The sequence below is a fragment of the Netta rufina genome, assembly GCF_964035555.1.
Source record: "Netta rufina genome assembly, chromosome: 1".
Classification (NCBI taxonomy): Eukaryota; Metazoa; Chordata; class Aves; order Anseriformes; family Anatidae; genus Netta; species Netta rufina.
Genome location: NC_140123.1, coordinates 129,017,261 through 129,036,838, shown reverse-complemented (window position 1 = coordinate 129,036,838; position 19,578 = coordinate 129,017,261). Strand labels below are relative to the sequence as shown.

Genomic DNA, 19,578 nt, shown 5'->3' with positions numbered 1-19,578 from the left:
CTTCCTTCCTTCCTCTTTCTTCTTTCTTTCTTTCTTTCTTTCTTTCTTTCTTTCTTTCTTTCTTTCTTTCTTTCTTGTGTTTCTGTAGCACAGTTTTATGACACTTTGACATGCAAATGTCATGAATTCACACAAGAGAAAATAAGTATGGCTAACAAGATCTGTAACTCTTCAACCTAAGCAGAACACATCACCTAAACCGCCTTGAAAATAATCCATTGCCATTATGCAAGGATCAGCCTAGTTACTTGTAGAAACCATAAGGAAAATTGCCTGGAGGAAGAAATTATTATAATATATTTTTTTTCTATTTATTTATTTATATATTTTAAGTGTTGCACTATTGGTTTTCTAAGAAGTGTGTGCAGGAACTACCATTCTCAGAACTGCCTGTGTACTAGGAGCTCTCAGGAGGCGTGTTTTTATTGTTTTGCATTGTTTTTCCTGGGGTTAAAGTAAGGACCTGATTCTGTGAACTAGTGGCAGGATATGATTTACAGGGAAATGTGTTGCCTTCTAATCCCTTTGGTATTACTATTAGCTACTGAAAATACGAAGTGTGGAACATCGAGAGTAAAATTTGGTGTCATCTGCTCTGCATTTTTTGCTTAGTGCTGTACATATGCCCGCAAAACTTGTGCCCACCTCTGTAACAATATGTGCATGATTAACATATTGTTCTAGAGGGTATCTCTATAAGTACAAATTCAAGGACTGGACGCGTTGATCTAAAAGAATATGACAAAATTTGTGCGTGTTTCATATGTTGTGTTAAGGGTAGAACAAAAGCATTACTAGCTCTGTTTCTTTTTCCTTTCACCTTTAAAGAAGTTGTACACATGAAAAAATATTGCATGTGCTCTAGTCTTTGAGACGTGGAGTATTCTACTATTCCTCTTAATAGTTGTCTTCAAGCAAGTGTGCTATTGGCTCAGCCAGTGAGATTTGTCACACATACACATGCAAAATTTATTTCAAAGCCTTATCTGTCATGTAAGTTTTTAATACTACTTCCCCTCATTGTAACTTTCTGGCAATTAAGGCCATTGATTTACACCACAGCAATTTAAACTATTGTTTTGAGAATCAGGAGGATGTGACGTTTGGTCTTTATCTTTCCTTTTAAATGAGCAAGGAGTTCCTGGCTTGTATAAAAACAAGAAATTTCAGACCAAAGCCATTCAGTCCCTTCTCTTGAGGGAACAATGGTGGTGTAGAATAAAGGTGGAAACTGGAGGAGCTTCTTTTTCATGTGCAAGAGGAGTCTCACACAGAAGAAGGTACATTACTTTCTAATTAAGTTGGTGATAAAAATTACAGAGGGAAGATATTACTGATTTTCTCCTGATTTGTTAGTGGCACCTGCTCTATTCAAATTGGGGGAAACTTCAAGTGGACAGCTTTAAACAGACTGAAAGATTGAAATAGGCTGAAGAGAGGGTTTTTAGATCTTGTATTTTATCTTTGCATGCTTTATAAAATCAAGAGATTAACAAAAGCAGTATCAGATTTGGCCACAAAAAAACAGTACATGCACTAAAAATACACCAGCAAGTGTTCTGAGAATAATGCCTATTGTTTACCACTGTTTTGTAGTCACATTCCCATGCAGTTGCCAGTTCTTAGCTATCTTGCAGAATTAACAGCCTTATGTCAGATTGGCATTTGCAGCATTATATGACCAGCTTTTATAATAGATGCTTTCCTTACTTTTGCAAATAAGGTAAAAATTTTATTTATGTGGCTGTTAGTTGGACCTACATAGCTGACATCAGTAAGTGTGTGCCTGTAAGGTGAAATCAGGATTTGGTTCTGTGTAATGTATTTAAGTATTTAATTGGAGGGCTCTTTTAAGAAAAGGTGTGTCGGATCTCCTGGTATTGATATGTTAAGTATGGTATATTTAAGCCTCTCTGGTGGCTTAAACATGATCGCTGAAATTAACTCACCTAGATAGAGCTCTGTGAAGCTTTCATCCATTAATTACTAAATGTCTGTCCACAGAACACATCTGTAGTTCACCATCTGCATAGCACTCATATTATTATTTTTAGAGGCCTGACATTACAGGATATCGTTTATAGACATATGGGCAACAAAAGTCAACATTGTAATTGTAGAAAATACGAGGCAACAGTAAAACTGATTTTGGTGAATGGAAGTTTCTACCCTGTGTTTCTAATCTTTGCACCATTTCCTCCCTTTACTTCTCACCCCTTATCTCAAGTATATTATCACCCTGAAATCAATAGAGTACCACGTGGTTATAATGGTCTGCCAGCCAGGCCTGTTAGTTGGTGTAGAACCGTTATATTCTTTCCTTTTGATGGTGTTGGGCAAGATGCAAATCTTATGCAGCAGAGGTGACTTCTCCTGGTTGGCAGATCCGGTTTGAATGGCTTACTTCTTTGTGTTGGGTTGTCTGATAAACAACACAGTGTATCAAAGAGCTTTGTGTGTGCAGTGTACTAACTTGGGTAAATCAGAATACATGTGTATGCTGGGTTGCATTTCCTGTGAAGGTAGCCCATGTTTCCTTGCAGTGAGAAACGAAAATGGGACCAAAGAATTATACTACTTACTTTTCAAGGCATGGCTGGATAACTGAATTACTGTGAAAGTCTGTATGGATTACAGCTTTCTGAAATGGTGTAGAACCTAAAAAGTAACTTTATAAAAAAGGAAAGAAAATGCTGGGATGTTGTGAAACAGACTAAACACCCTAAACTAAGAATATTCTAATATCTCTCTTCATTTTTGACAGATGCTTCTCTTGGAAGTTCTGCTAACAAATCTACTGCTGGGCGCTGTAATAACAGGTAGGAAAACATGTTTGTTTCCTAATGCCTTGAAACAGAAATGTATTTTCATTGTTTCTTCTGTGAGATTGTTTTCCCCCCTCTTTTTACCCGCCTTATCCTGCAGTCTTGGAGTAGGCAGCATTCTCCTCATACTGGAGACATCAGTAAGGTTGTTCCTTTCTTTAACTTTCAACAAGCACTATGTTAAGTCACAAAGACTCCCTGAAGCCAGTGATGTTTGTCTGCCAAAAGTATGCCTGAAGTACTACTACCCTATTGTTTATGATGGGATTGCAAGCAGGCATAAATATATGAATGTATGGCATCCCTTAAAGCACTGAAATTAGCCTTGTAGGGTTTAGGTCAGTAGAAATAAAGACAAAAAAAAACCTTTTCAGTAATTTGTACAATACAAAAAAATTTACTTGATCCTATGGACTGTCATGCCAGATATACAGTGTACTTAGAAAATAGAGCTAAAGGCCCAGGACAGGTGATGTTCAGTGGTAAAAAAAATCCAGCAGATAAATTCCTAAACTACAAAATGAATGTTTTACATTGCAAGTTACATTGTGTTTCAATATTCAGGATCATCAGGTTCTTTGCTTCATGAGTCATCAGTTTCACGTTGCAGCCTTTTTGGGAATGATCATATCAAAACTTTTGATGATTCTTTCTACAATTTTGCTGGGGACTGCAGCTACCTCCTCGCTGGGGACTGTCATAAGCGCTCCTTCACACTCTTAGGTGAGTTTGAGCTACTACTTAAAAATAGTTTCAAATGAAAAATGTTGTAGGTATGTGACATGGCCTTATGCTGGGGGAAATATTGTTGCCCTTTGTGATAGGATAAACCATTGCATAAAAGGATCTTAGATTTTCTTCTGAGAGTAGGATTGCTTCTGAGGATATTCCGTCACTTTGGCTTATTCTTTAGTAATACTTATTGTTTAGTAATATAGCTCATGCTACCTAAGCTGTAAAGAAACAGAGATTTTCTTATTGAGGGGAAGTGAGACCTTTTTAATTTTTGAATTTGATAGATGGGAGTGATTGTTAAAGCTGAGTACAGGAATAGGAGCCACATGACCCTGTAAAACTGATTTTAACCATGTGCTAAATCCCCATATATAAAAAAAAATTAAATCCCATCTTGCAAGACAAAAAGTATTTGAATTAGCAATGTTATTCTTAGGGACATGACAGATGATAAGATAACCAAAACCCTATGTTTCATAAACACCAAACTCTTTTGGTAGGTATTCTTAAATTCACCAAGAAGTGTTCTGTACTAATTTTAGTTTAAGCTGATTTTGTGCTAACTGTAAGTAAATTGAAGTAAACTCATCCCATCACTCTGAAAAGGAAAATTAAATTAAATTTAAATAATGTTGTTGCTAAACTTAAATGATTTAGCACATTTTATTTATTTATTTATTTATTTATTTATTTATTTATTTATTTATTTTAAATGTGGAAGAACCGACCAGTATATGTGAAGTATGAATTCATTGCAGTATTTTATTTGGACAATTAAATCTTAAAAATCATGAGCAGAGGCATTATATCTATATTAGGTACCTAAGTATAGTATAGTCTATTTTTGATTCCTATCTCAGCATATGTACATGGGTTTGTTTTGGTTTTGGATACTGGGCTGTGAAGTACAATGCATGTTGCTGAGTAAAACATTTCGGTCTGGGCAGAGCTGTCTACCTCTGAGCAGGAACTCCAGAACAGGTGCTGCATTGTGCAAGCAACCAATGTAAAGTCAAAGCTAGACAATGAAAAAAAGCAGGGAAAGGATTATGTGTAGTTATATGTCGTTCCAACCCCCCCCCCCACATACACACTTTTTTTTTTTTTTTTTTTTTTCTCTCTTGGAGTATAAGAGCATTGTCTACATATCATCTGTGCTTCTCCTTTTGAAAAACTGAGGATTTGCCCCTTGCCCCCTCCCCACTGTTGGATAGCCAATATTGACATACACCCTTTAAAGACTAGCTGAGTTGGTTACAGGGCTTATCAAGAAGAAAGATATGCAGACTCAGTTCTTCCTACAGTTCAGTGGATTCTACCTTCTTCTCTTGCTGCTGAGCTATGGGGTTGTTTTGGGGAGAAAACTAGGGAGAGAAAGAGTAGGAAGCAGGGCAGGTTGTTGGTACATCTTCTTGGGAACTCTTCCAGTGTGCAAGGTAGGATGAAGAATTCATGGACTAGAGACAATAATGGGAAAAGCTAAGTCCCCCGCTGGTTCCCAGGTCATGCAGCTGATAGTGGACAATACCAGCCCTCATCCTGGGACTCTGTGTTTTACATCATCTATTTTGTCTTATAGCTGCTTAGATGGCCCTTGAAAATGTTGAAAATGTTAGAAGATACGCTCCCAGTTATCCTCCTCAAGTTATCCTCCTCAGTCCCAGAGCTAACAATATTTGCTTATTTCCGATCTCTTTAGGTGACTACCAGGATGGGGAGAAAATTGGTTTTTCTGTGTATCTTGGAGAATATTTCAACGTTCACTTCTCTTTAAATGGAAGCGTGACACAGGAAGACAAAAGGTACTGTTGGAACAGCAAGTATTCCAGCAGGAAAAACAAAACAAACAAACAAAACAAAACAAAACAAAACAAAACAAAACAATGTCCTTTGCATGTCATATTCTGAGAAATTATCATTTTTCTTCACAGGGTTTCCATACCTTTTGCCTCCAATGGTTTATTTATAGAGAAGGAGGCAGGTTATTATAAAATGTCCAGTGATGAGCATGGCTTTGTTGTGAAGATTGATATCAGTGGGAATATTCAGATATTCCTTCAAGAAAAGTACTATAATAAAACCTGTGGGCTGTGTGGCAACTTTAATAAATTTGCTGAAGATGACTTCAGAACTCAGGAAGGTAAGACTAAGACTAACTGCTTGTATTGTGATGTACTTATTCTCTGTGCACCTAACTTCATGGGTCATTCAATGATAATTTTGCTGATCCAGCAAAATATTTCCACAAAACCTGTCAGGTACCTCATCTTGATGAGCTGAAAAGCTGTCCAAGTTGTTTCATCTTCCCTTCCTCTTAAAGAGAATTGTTGTCATCTCATGGCTGAGCAAAACTCAGAGCTATGAATGTAACCCTCGTATTTCAACTTTCAAGGTTTTTACAAATATGAAGCTATGGGCTAAGTTATGTGTAATTCGGTGGTCGTGGTGAACCAACTAGGAAAAGACCCAGAAAATAAAAAGATATAAACAATACTTATTGATTCAACTTCTAATTTATTAGTGAGTTGAGCAAATGAGAAAAAGAATAGAGATTGTTTCAATAGCCGAATATGAAATATGAAAGGGGATAGCTGCTGGCAAATTTACAAATGGATTTGGCACAGGATGCTGTTCTATAAAGCGGTTGTGCTTTGATGACATTTCTCTGCTCAGATAGGTTGTTGTGTTGGAGGTGCACCTTATACCACAGCAACTCCTAGCAAAAGGGAGAGACAAGATTGCTTCTGCTGGTTTCTGCACATTTGTGCAAAGCCTGTTATTGCGAGTAAACACTAAGGGTTTTGGAAAAGCCCTGAATGTAACTTTGAGGGACCAATTGTGATTCATACTATTTCATAGTGTCTTTCAATTCTTAGCATTCACTTGAAGAGAAAAGGTTTAGAGTAAAATAAGTTAATTCATTAACATGTTAAATTGATAATGTAAAGTATTTATTAAAAATTAAAGATATAGAAAATAGAGACAGACAAAGTAACTTGGAGAATAACCTGGCACTGCTCCGGGGGTGTGCATTCCTGACACTTGGGGTTCATAAGCATGGATTCAACATACAAAAAGAGCTGATTTCAAAGTATCTTAAAATTATTGATCAGCCCTTCAGCACCGTAAATAATAAGAAAAAAACTCATCTTACAGAATTGCTTGTCAGGACTTGAAAACTTCAATGTCTGAATGTGTTGATATATGAAGTTCACATCTTTTTCTTGGGACAGCATAAAGGGGGCAAGATTACTATAAACAATAAAAGCAGCAAAGGAGACTGTATTGCCTTGGACTGTTCAAATATATGATACTCCAGACTGCTGCTCATGTTTAAATGTTTCTTGCTCTATTTATTTAACATGCCTGAAGATTTATCCTCCCTTTTATAAAAACAGTGCTTTCCCAACTGCAGATTTCTGAACATAATGAAGTCCATGGCAGGGTTACTTGTTGGAAGAGCTGAAAAACAGAGAAGACAATAAGAACATGAATAGCTATTGCATAGTTATAGCTATTGAATAGTTATTGCATGAAGATCCTGACTTGTGTAATGTGTGGACACACAAATCTGTGCTTTTAGCCTAAAGAATAGACCCATATCTCAGCAAATCTGAAAGTTTTCCACTCTGATACAATAGACCTTTCATTTTAGCTGATCTAGAAGGAATTAAAATTGATTATGGTTGAATTTGTTGTATCAGTGAGAGACATCACCACTCCCACGCATTGTTTATTCCCTTGGCAGCTCTGCTGGCAGGGTGTCTGATATGAGCTTCTCTTAATAGGCTCCAAGTAAAATCAGCTTTTTATTAATTCAGTCATTTTTTAAGCTGCTGAAACTAACTTCCAGATGAGGGGCAACCCAAACAGCTGGGAGAGGTAAACTCTTTAGAGAAGGATCAAGAAAGAATATTGGTAACATATATAACAGTTTTTTTTTTTTTTTTTTTTTTTTTTTTTTTTCCCACTGCATTTTTTATTTGCTCTCCTTTTAGCTTGATTAGTTCTCATAAAGGTCAACCCAACCCAGGATGTGAACTTGATATAATGACTTAATGAACTGAGGGCACAGAAGGGTTATCTTAAGGTTGTCTGCAGACTGAGCCTGGCCATTTCAATGTGTCCATAGCTTCCTGTTAAAATCTGGGCATATCTAGCCTATCAGATTGGGCCCTCAATTCCAATACATTAAATGTATTTCTGCATGGGATTTGTATTGACAATAAATACAATAATATCTGTGAGCCCCAGAATAAAATGTATTGTAAGTACAATGCACAAAGGAAAGACTAACGTGAAGATTATACGATGTCATCTGGGAAACCATTGGGGAGCACTATGCAGGTCTGTATGTCAGAAATAAAGGAAGAGAGATGATGGTAGATATTATGGATTGGGTATTTAGGCTACAGCCAAGGAGCTTGCTGGATAGCTGAGGTGTATTAAAAACCATCCTCAAGGTTTTTTAGCTGGGCAAGCAATTCAAGATATCCTAGCCTTCAAACTGATTACCATTCCAGCTTAAATGAAAGCTAGCTACTGGCTAATAGTTCTTTCCTGGTAGAAGGGGAGCTTGTAAGAGCTGCTGATTGGAAAAACCTGCTGATTTGGAAAGAGCTGCTGGTGGAAAGAGGACTGAAACTGAAATGTTTTTTTCTGTCTCTCACAGACTGTAGATCATGCAGTTTAAAAGCTAATGCAGTAGTTTCATATAATTTCTGCATTTGCCAGTACAGGAGGGAACTTGAGTGGTTTGATGACCCATTCCTAGGGATTGTTTGTGGCATCAGACAACCGCATCCCAAATTTGTGCTCAGAAGTCAGAATCACGGACAGAATCTACACCATAAGCTCTGTTCTTTCTGGAGTGTCAGTTTTTGTCACAGTTTAAACAGAATGGCAATGCTTATGTTGAAAACAAATGAGAACACAGATTTACAATATTTTAGATACAAGTAGACCCTCTAATTTAACTACACTGGCCACTTTTGCTCAGGAAAATAATTAGTTTGGTTTTAGATGGCTTGCTCTCGTCAAAGTGGATTATGATGTAGAATTTTGTTAATTTATATTTGGATTATGTTGAAGTGGTTGTGAAATAAGAGGGAAATTGTATTTTTGGACATTACCATATACTGAAAGTAAAGAAAGGTGGCATGAAGGAAAGTCCATTTAAACTTAGTGATGAGTGTGTGATTATTTTTGTTTTGTTGATATATTTATACTCATGTTATATAATCTCGCTAATTATGTGCTGTTGTCTTGGCACTTTCATGACTCCTCAGTGTTTTGGTATGGAAGCCGAGAACTGGTAGTCTGATTAGAGAATAACACATATCACTTTTCTGTATAGTTTTGATGCTCTCTTAATGAGCTCCTGGAGGTCTGAGTGATGTGACTCAAGCTATGATACTTTAACAAGTTAACATTGTATTGGTAAGACCCAGCTATGAAGGTAGTGGCTTTTCGCAGTAACTGTTGAAGCTTAAGAAAAAAGTGTGTGCATCATGTTTCATAACTGTAGACACAGACTCTCATTCAGACAGAGGATGCACTGCTGAGTTGTTTACATTGATTTTGGTAGTTACTAAACTAATTCATCCTGTGGAGAAGTACTCATGTCCTGTTGAGACTTACAAATAAGGTTGTATTATATGTGGTTGCTTGTCTATTGGGCATGGAAGTAGAAAAAAGCCATCAGCCCCTTTTCTCCAAAAGGGAGTCTTTTTTTCTCCCTTTCTTTCTCTCTTTGTTTTCCTTCTTTCATTCATTCATTCATTATTTTTTTATCTCTATATCCTAATGAAGGAAATAATTTCTCCTCTACTTTCTTCCTGCCAGCTAACCTCTGTTCATTTATAAACATCCTGTGAATGCTTCCAAGACTTGGTTAAATTAAACAAGCTCAATTTTTCCGATGTGATTGTGTACTTCTATGTGGTTGCCAGTTGCCAGTTTTGCTTATATCATAATTATGAAGTTGAGTCCATTTTAGATGCTCAGATGTTTGGAAGCCTTCAAGCCATGGCATTTGAGTGTCACAAGATCACTGACAGGAGCATTTTACAATTAGGGATCCAAAACAACGACTAGAAGAGATAACTTAATACTACTGAGGAAATTTGACACAACATAGACAAAAGTCGATCCTGAAATCTCATCAGGTCATGTTCACATGAAAAAATGACCAAAAGAGACCTTGCAGTATATTTGTAGTCATAAATTTGTGGGCACGCTCTTACCTTGCAACAAATGTAAGGGAATTTCTTCCTAGAAAGAAGAAAGAAGAAGAGAGAAGCTGTAGTTCAAACTCACAGAGTTTTTTTTTTTTGTGTGTGTGCCTGTGGCCTCAGTCTTTGCCAAGTACTCTTATCATTGAGATAAGAGTCTTAAAGTGCTATTGTTGTGATAGTATGATAGGTCATGATTATAGTTTATTTGTGCATAGCACCTCATTTGAGACCGACAGTGGGATCTATCATTTCATCATTTGTGCATGTAACACACTCTTAGTATTATGAAAAAACAAAAAAGCAAAGAAAACAACAACAGAACCAAATCAATCTATTATACTTCTTTAGGCACTGGCAGGTAGCATGTTTCTGGAAATATATCTCCAAGTCACAAAGACATTAATGATAAAACAACATCCATGGCTAATGCTAGATGCAGGTTTGATATTCCGAGCTTGCTCCAACTGAGTCTGAAACTGTCAGGCAAGACATTCCAGACTTTTCTGCTGCTGAAATACAGAATATATGATGCCACTAGAGAGTAAATATAGGTTACATAGTTTGAAGCAGACAGTGTAGTACAGGAAAAATCTGATCTTTCAGGTAGTTTTCTGTCCTGCAGTAGAATAAACACACATGAACGAATATACAACTTCCCTGTGTGCAGTACATTGTATATTCGTAGTACCTCAGCTTATAAAGCATATTCCAAACCTGTAGTGATGTCGCTACAAATTTTATAATTTTATATATATATATAGGTAAATATAAGTAAAACTTTGAGTAAAAAAAGTAAAGTTTGGGATCTTGACATTTTAAAAGATAGAGGTAAATTGATTTTAGGCAAGTTTAAAGTTTTTATTTGACCTAAGCAAATAATTTCATTTTATTTCTTGCATTTTAATTTGAAAGCAAAATGGATAGATTCACAAAGGAATTAAGCTGTCATTTGCAAGCAGAACTGGTGAAGGAAGAATCACAGAATCACAGAATTGTAGGTGTTGGAAGGGACCTCAAGAGATCATCAGGTCCAACCCCCCTGCCAAAGCAGGTTCCCTAGAGCAGGTTGCCCAGGTAGGCATCCAGATGGGTCTTGAATAACTCCAGAGAAGGAGACTGCACAACCTCCCTGGGCAGCCTGTTCCAGTGCTCCACCCTTACCATGCCTGTTCCAGTCCACCCTTACCATGAAGAAATTCTTTCGCATGTTTGTGCAGAGCTTCCTGTGATCCATTTTGTGGCCATTGCCCCTTGTCCTGTCCCCACAAACCGCTGAAAAGAGGTTGGCCAAATCCCTCTGTCTCCCATACTTAAGGTATTTATAAACATTGATAAGATCCCCTCTCAGTCTTCTTTTGTACAGAATGCTTGCACAGTAACATTGTTTATTATATGGCATTTATCTGAGGTAACAGAAACTGGTATTCATAACCCCCTCTGCTTTATTTAGAGTTGTGATTCAAAGTTAGGTGTTTTTGTTGTGAAGAGTGTGTCTTAATCACTGGGTTTTGGAACTGGCTTTTTTACTCTTGTGCTAAAACTGTTCCAGTTCATAATCCTAATTTAATATATAAACCCTTGTTGTAGGGTTTGTGTGTGTGTGTTTTTGTTTGTTTGTTTGCTCGCCTTTCTCCTCCAAAGAGACAGAGACACGAGGGCAGCAATTAGATTGCTAATCCAATAAATTGAGCATCTGTGACCAGCCTCTGGTTGCCCTGACTGCTGCTGTGATGGTTGGCACATGTCTCTCTCCTGGGTCATGTTAGTAGAGTTATCAAAGTGTGGGACACTTCTGGGACATGCAAAGAAGGTGAGATCTGGGTTGTACTTTAACAGCTACTACCTGAACCCATTTTGTATCCTCCAAAAAGACTGCGCACTAACTAGCTGCCTTGGGTTCTCAGCTGGTGAGCCACAAGTTCTCATGCTGGTATCAGACCTCACACCAGGCACTAGTTATTGAAGTACTTGGGTTTTGACCCAACTTTGTTTTCATTACATTTTGTGACACTATCATTTTATTCTCTCTTTTTTTTTTTTTTTTTTTTCCTTAAACAAACTTCTTTCAAAATGTACACAAAACAAATGCCTTAGAAAAACCGTACCTGGACCATATAGAGGATTTCTGGGTGTAGGGCTCTGATGACTCCTAGTTAGGCTTTGTTTTTTTCACGAACTTGTCTATTTACAGAAAGAAGGAAATTGAACATGAAAGGAACAGAAGCAAAACAAAACTCTGAGCCTACCAGATGAAGAGAATGTGCATCATAAATGCTCAGAGGGGGGATGGGAATAAGCAACGGGAGGAGGGCAGAGAGAGACATGCAAAAAGTTTGCATCCCAGATACTGTGTCAGGAATCAATCAAGAATCAGGACAGGCTGAAATCAAACTATGAGCCTCTTGTTAGCTGAGGGGAAGACTACACAACTAACCTAAAAGGCCTTTTAAAATAAAAAGTCACTTCGTTCATCATCAGAAAGGGAAAGGCAGCCTCTGCAGAGAGTATGGTAGCTGTTCTGTATGATGGGTGCGTAGTGACAGAACAGGCAGCTGAACTGCCTGGCTGCTCTGTTAATAGTATCACTTGTGCACTTAGGAAATTAACAGGGGTTTTAGGCTGTTCTTGTGTTGTCCCCTTCACTGTCTTTCCTCTCCTACACCCTCATGCCCTTCAGCAGAACAAAGCATAGGTTTCAGGAGAAAGGCATCAGCAGTGGTGGGCAACTGCTATTCCCTCTGCCCGTTGCACTCAGACACTCTGGGGACAGTTCGCCCTCCCCACTTTTCTTCCTGAAGCCTCATAATATAGAGAATTACCACACTCATTAATAGGGCATATAACATGTATGGTTTGAAGAGTCCTTTCCAAAGAAACCTTCTGCTGAAATAGTTTAATTCCATGACCCAAATTTGTTCGGTAGGTCAGTGGTCACAGAGTCACTTCATAGCTTCAGCTTAAAGCTCTTGTGATGGTCAGTGAAACTTCCATGTCTAGTTGCTACTCTGAGAAAAATGGGTATACATTTTCCTCCATGTGTTATATACGGATAAAATTGCATTTATATGAATAGATATACTTAGAGCTCCGTTCTTGTGGTTAATCAGACATTGCTTACCCAGTTAGATTATAATTTTGGGGAGCAAGGCAATACCTTTTTTTGTATTTGGAAAGCATCTTATAGCTTGCACTCTGCTTCTCCCTGGGGACTGGACAACAATTTTTGAATGAAAGATCCTCTTAAAGAGAGTAGCTCTCTCAGGCTGGTGAGAAGATTGGAGTGTTGGTGGCTCAGTGGGTATTCTAGTAAGAATTTCTTAGAATTTCTAAGAATATTGTAAAATGTAAATATAAAATTTATTTATATTTTCTGATACAGTTATGAAGTTAGTTATTAACAGAGTGGGCATGGTCTGCTGTAAATATCTGCTGATGGGATTCCACACAGTGTCCTTCATCCTTCTTCCAGTAAGAACTGAGACTAATAGATTTGAGGTTGGGAAGCAAACCTTGTTCGTAGGAAGCCTGTTACTACGTGCTTAGCAAACTAGATTGAGCAGTACTTACTTTTCATGAGTCTCTCTCCTTTATTCCATTTTCCTTCCTGCTTTCTTTTCACCTTTCTAGGATTACATCTTACTGTGTATTTGTAAAACTGCTAGTTCAATGAAAATGCAAGTACTCTTCAAATACAGGTTCTACCTATCTCATATTAGTGTAAGTAATAAGTAGTGATATTTAGTATCTTTAGTGACTGTGTTACTTATAGTTGAGTACAAAGTTTCCGGGGAAAAGCAGGCTGGCAAACATGCATGTAACACTCTTGTTTTAAAGTTGAATGACTATATAGCCCTTTATCATAGAACCATAGAATGGCTTGGTGTGCTGGAAAGGACCTTAAGGATCATCTAATTCCAGCCCAGCTGCCTTGGGCAGGGACCCCTTCCACTAGACCAGGTTGATCAAAGCCCCATGCAACCTGGCCTTGAACACTTCCAGGGATGGAGCATCCACAACTTCTCTGGGCAACATGTGCCAGTGCCTCACCACCCTCTGAGTAAAGAATTTCTTGCTAATGTCTAATCTAAATCTATCCTTCTGTAGTTTAAAACCAGTACTCCTTGTTCTTTCACTACAATCCCTGACAAAGAGTCCGTCACCTGTTCTCCTGTAGGTACTGTAAGGCTGCTAGAAGGTGTCCCCAGAGCCTTCTTTTCTCCAGGATGAACAACCCCAACTCCCTCAGCCTGTCTTAACAGGAGAGGTGCTCCAGCCCCTTGATCATATTCATAGTCCTCTTCTGGACTCGTTCTCATAGGTCCATGTCCTTCTTATGTTGGAGGCCCCAGAGCTGAATGCAGTACACCAGGTGGGGTCTAACAAGAGCTGAGTAGAGGTGAGAATCACCTCCCTCTACCTGCTGGCCACTCTTCATTTGATGCAGCCCAGGATAAGCTGGCTTTCTGGGCTGCAAGTGCACGTTGCCATCTCACATTGAGCGTTTCATCAACCCAAACCTACAAGTTCTTCTTCTTAGGGCTGCTCTTAATCCATTCTTTGCCCAGCCTATATTTGTGCTTGGGATTACCCTGTCCCAGGTGCAGGACCTTGCCCTTGGCCTTGTTGAACCTCATGAGATTCTCACAGGCCTACCTCTCAAGCCTGTCCAGGTCCCTCTGGATGGCATGTTGGCCCCACCACACAGGTTGGTGTCATCGGCAGAGTTGCTGAGGGTGCAATCAATTTCACTGTCTATCTCACAGGCAAAGATGTTAAATAGTGCTGGTCCCAGTACTGACCCCTGAGGAACACCACTTGATATTGATTTCCACTTGAGCATTGAGCTATTGACCACAACTCTTTGAGTATGACCATCCAGCTACTTCATTACCCAATTAGTGGCCCATCTGTCAAATCCATGACCCTCCAATTTAGAGACAAGGATATCATGTGGGATATCCATTGCCATAAATCACTTAATGCTAGACTGGGCCAATTACAAGAAAAATGCACTGTTGAATCAGATCAGTTTTTTACTATCATATGTTGAGGAGGCTTACCTGGGGCAAGACCTTGAGCTGTTGAGCACACCCAAATCCATCATGAATTGCCTGTCCTAGAACAGCTTGTAGCTTAATTTGAGGGCCCAAGTACTTTACAAGGAAGAAAAACTGCTCTGGCAAGTTGTTGGCAAGTCCCTTACTCCAGTGGACTACTCTGCTATTATACAGAAAGGCACTGGCAACAAGAGGTTTGAACAGCAGGGTCCAAAGGGGGAAAAAAAAAGGTTTTAAATGATTTATTATTTTTAAACAATTTTACTTTAAAGTATTAATCAGAGTACAGCAAAATGATTAAAATGGTGTAATACAATTGCTGCCTAAAAGAAGTACGTAAGAGGTGTAACTCCAAGCACCACAGAAAAATTAAACAGGTGAACAGCATTTGTGGTGTTTTTGTTTCTTTTCTTTCCTCCTTCCTTTCTTCCTTCCTTCCTTCCTTCCTTCCTTCCTTCCTTCCTTCCTTCCTTCCTTCCTTCCTTCCTTCCTTCCTTCCTTCCTTCCTTCCTTCCTTCCTTCCTTCCTTCCTTCCTTCTTTCTTTTCTTTTCTTTTCTTTTCTTTTCTTTTCTTTTCTTTTCTTTTCTTTTCTTTTCTTTTCTTTTCTTTTCTTTTCTTTTCTTTTCTTTTCTTTTCTTTTCTTTTCTTTTCTTTTCTTTTCTTTTCTTTTCTTTTCTTTTCTTTTCTTTTCTTTTCTTTTCTTTTCTTTTCTTTTCGTTGTGTGTATGCTTTTCCTCTCTAATCTCTACTGTCTTGTTGACAACTTTTAAATAGTAGGAAAATGTCTAGGCACGTCTAAGTTTCTGCCAAATATGTCTAACCAATGAATATCATCTAGTGTGTTCACAGAAATGTGGGAGCTGCTGGGAGCTGCCTTCTGCAAGCTTTGTTCTGTCCTGCTCAGGGAGGGAATTTAGAAACATACCATGCAGGAGTCGATCCAGATCAGTGAAGGTGGCTTTTCTACAGTCAATCTATTTGGAGTAGAAATTCTTTCAATGATACAGTTCTGGTTTTAAAAACATCCTTCACCAGCCCCTCATATTGATCATATCCACTAATGACCGCTTGTTTCTCAAAACCCTAAACAGCTATGTGCTTCTCCTCTTCTTGATTCACAGGGACCCTTGCGGGAAACAGCTATGATTTTGCAAACTCCTGGGCTTTGCGCAGTGAAAATAAGTGGTGCAAGAGGGTCCAGACTCCAAGCAGCATGTGCAACATTTCATCTGATATTGCAGAGAAGGTTGGTGCCACAAGACCCCATTCCAGTTTCAGTCCCTCACTACCTGAAGGTAGCTTGTCTGCTCTTTGGTAGAGGAACACAATTGTTCCCCGAGTCCTGCACCTGACACAATCCTCCCTCAGCAAATGGTTGGGATGCAAGGTGCAGGAGATGCCTGGTTTGGGTTCCTGAGAAGTAAAGTGGTCTACATTAGCTATACAGAGCACTACTTTTGCCCCCACACTGCAAACAGGTGCTGCAAAATGCAGGGATCAGTGCGCAGCTCCCCGCTTAGCCTGGGAGGAACACGCTTGGGAAGCATGTGGTGCAGCAAGAGGTGTCAGGGGTGGTGCATCCCATGCTGGGTGCTCTCCATAATGCTGGGTACAGGATGTAGCTGCATGTGTTGTTGTTCAGCTAGGAAGTGTGTGACCACCCTGCAGACTAGGCTTCCAAGTGCTGTGAATAGCTGACCCGAGAGGTTGCATGTTGTGACCCATGTCTTATTTACATGCAGTGTTGCAAAAGGAACAGTTTACTCACTAGTTAGTGAATGCAGTTTTAACTCTTCTACTGCATCTTGCCTGTGAGTATTCTTTCTAAAGTAGTAGTACATGTTGCCCCCCAAACCTGCTGAGAAAAAGTCCCCAATCTAACACACAAACCCCAAACAGATAAGCAAAGAAACAAACAGCTCATTAGAGCCTGAAGCATGAGTTCCTGCCAAAGAAACTCCAACATTACTTGGGAAAGGAGTATTTAAGTGGTGCCTTCGAATTTAGGCAAGTAACAAGCCCTGTTATCCTGGGAGCAGGAAAGCATAGCCTCTGACATCTCTTTAGGCACCACCACCACAAATAGTATTTGTGCATGTGTTAAAGCTGATATACAGGGATGGCAACACACAAGGCAGATGCTTCAGCCAGGCTGTTTTTGACAGAGATATTCTCTGTAGCTGTTGTGCTGGCTGTGTGCCACCAGGCTATTTCTCCTGCCAGGAGGAGTAAGTTTCTTCAGATATGCATATAGATAGTAGCTCAGATTTGTTAAAGAAACACAGGACAGCATCAATCTACATCAACCTATTTATTTTCTTATTTAAAAGTATAAACGTGTTCCTTGTTTACTTTAGACACAGGGCAGACACACAGATATGGCCACCAGCTCAGGGAGGAAAATGTCTTTGAGTATGTACTGACTGCATGTGATATTACAGGTTATGACATGGTAAATGGTAAATTGAACTTTCATTCATTGAGGGTTTGCATCTGATCTCAGGTACACTGTGTAAATCAGAATGACTCTGTGGGTGCTACAATTAGAGTTATACCAGAGTAACTGGATCAAAATTTAGCTTTTACTATCTTGCTATGCAAGTCCCATAGACTGATACTTTTTAAACTAGGCTCAAATAATTTCTCAGGAGTAGTAGTGCTTCTTGGAACATATTTGTTCTACAATTACTTCTAATATTGGTTTTCTACTACTTGGAATAAGCTAATGAAGGCTGGGATAAGCTTGTAAACTTCTGACTACTTCCACTAAGCTTTTGAGAGGGGATATTTATGGTAGACATGTTCTGAAATTCAGCAAAGCATGCTCATACCCCTAAGCACAATAGCTTTGTGGTCTGCAAAACTGTCTGAGGAACTAGAGCAATGATTGCAGGGTCGAGATCTTCAGTGCATGCTTCTTGCTGGAACTGTGCCTGTATGTGCAGAGTTTCTGTCAGGTTCTGGACTGATTAAACACCTGAGGTGAGTAATGGTGTATGATGCCTGGCACCTCTTTAGCTACACCTGTTTGATACTCAAAGGTCATAACTTCAGTGATGGGTTTCAACATGGCTATGTCTTCAGACAGACAGAACTGAGTTTTAAAGCTGGCCACAGCTCAAGAGCAGAGTTGGCTCTTGTGACTGGTTGTGGCTGCTGGAATTTTATCTATTTGGACAAGTCTAACTTGTAGAAAATCCAAGGGAGGCCATGGAGTGGCATGTGGGATGAAATGCAGGATGAAGTCCTGCCTGGAGAGTAGACTGCAATTGATGTGAGTTTTGTACAGACCACATTAAATATTGATGTTTTTTTTGGACAAAGTTTGCTTTCGCACACAAAAAAAAATAAATTAACTTGATGAAATTATCTCCTGTCTTGTGTGAGTTCATGAGCTCACAGCATTTAACATTGGCTTAATTTATTCATTGTACAAGAATAAACACAGAGCTATTAATAGCAGTCCAACCAAACAAGTGCTGCTAAAGAATGTCGAGCTTTCTAATAGCTTGCTTTGTTTGCTTGCTTCAGCTTTTGGAATGCAAATCTCCCCCGTCTCCCAGCCTCCCTCTGGGCCAGGCAGTCAGCTGTTAGGTAAGGGAAACAATAACTCTGCTTCAGTCTGTTCCTCCTTCCCTGGCCCCCCACTCATTGCAGATCAGGCCTTTTCTTTGCCCTCTCTTCCCCTGCACAGCAGCCACTAAACCAGCATCCTTAGGGAGGTGGCTTCTGCTTCCCTTGAGAAATACGGTGAAACTGGAAAGCCACATTACTCCTATCCGGAGCCCAAACATTTGCAATGTTTTATAATCAAGCTTAGAAGAGTTTGGAGATGGTGAGCTTTGTGCTGTGTCTAATTCAGTTTCATTTTCTGAATCTACTTGAAAGCTGCACAGAGTTGGTGGCTGACCAGGTGGAACTTTGTCAAGGAGCAGATTTGTTAATCTCTGTGCTGCCTGGTCCCATGGGTGGGTGCTCATGGTGACTAGGAGAACCTTGTGCCACATCAGAACCAGCTCTCAGCTGGATGTCTCGTGGAAATACTGGTTGTTCTTTTCTGTGTGGAAGCCAGATAGAGCTGCTGGTGGTCCCGGCTCTTTAACTGGGTATGCTTCCTATCCTTTACAAGGTTTGTCCTTCCTGTTTTATTTTGTTCCAGTCCACTGGAGAGACAGGGCAATCTTCTGATGCCTACTTGTCTCTTCTTTCCTTGGAGCTTCTTTGCACTTGCATTCTGCACAATGCAGAATCACAGAAAAGGTGGGCAATTTAATGTTCTTTATTAAGAAAGTGCTCTTATTTTGTTTAAAGCTGCTGTGTATCAGCTGAGGGTCTGGAACCAGCTCACATTTTTACCCCACTGCTGCTCTGTGTCCCTCCCTGTTCTCCACCTCCAAAGCACATACACACTTACGTGTTTGACTACTGTTCTGCCCATAGATATGGTTTGTTTCCAGATATACATATTCCCTTCCTAGGGCTGTATTTAGTTTGCCATCTACATGGTGGAGATGCCTGCTATCTACCTTGTCTTGTGATCTAGAGAACATGTCAAACTGGGCAGTGTTGGAGGGAGGGAGCTACTGCCTCCCTACCACAAATGAGCTTCTCAGTTTTCTCTGATCCATTTTTTCCACCACATAGCTGTGATGATTTAGGCCATCTATTCCATGAAGTACTGCAATCTACTAACCTCTCAGATGTCCAAAAGCATAGGCAACAAG

General features: G+C 39.4%; 1 protein-coding gene across 1 annotated transcript in view; it reads left to right on the top strand.

Moving 5' to 3' along the window:
- The first annotated feature begins 1,174 nt into the window (after positions 1–1,174).
- The window catches only part of VWF (von Willebrand factor), a 145,656-nt gene continuing 127,252 nt past the window's right edge, over positions 1,175–19,578 (top strand). The window contains exons 1-6 of the mRNA XM_084304359.1: positions 1,175–1,280; positions 2,765–2,819; positions 3,390–3,548; positions 5,260–5,362; positions 5,492–5,700; positions 15,976–16,100. Coding sequence (XP_084160485.1) covers positions 1,251–1,280; positions 2,765–2,819; positions 3,390–3,548; positions 5,260–5,362; positions 5,492–5,700; positions 15,976–16,100 — 681 coding nt within the window. The 5' untranslated portion in view covers positions 1,175–1,250. The remainder of the gene's footprint in view (positions 1,281–2,764; positions 2,820–3,389; positions 3,549–5,259; positions 5,363–5,491; positions 5,701–15,975; positions 16,101–19,578) is intronic.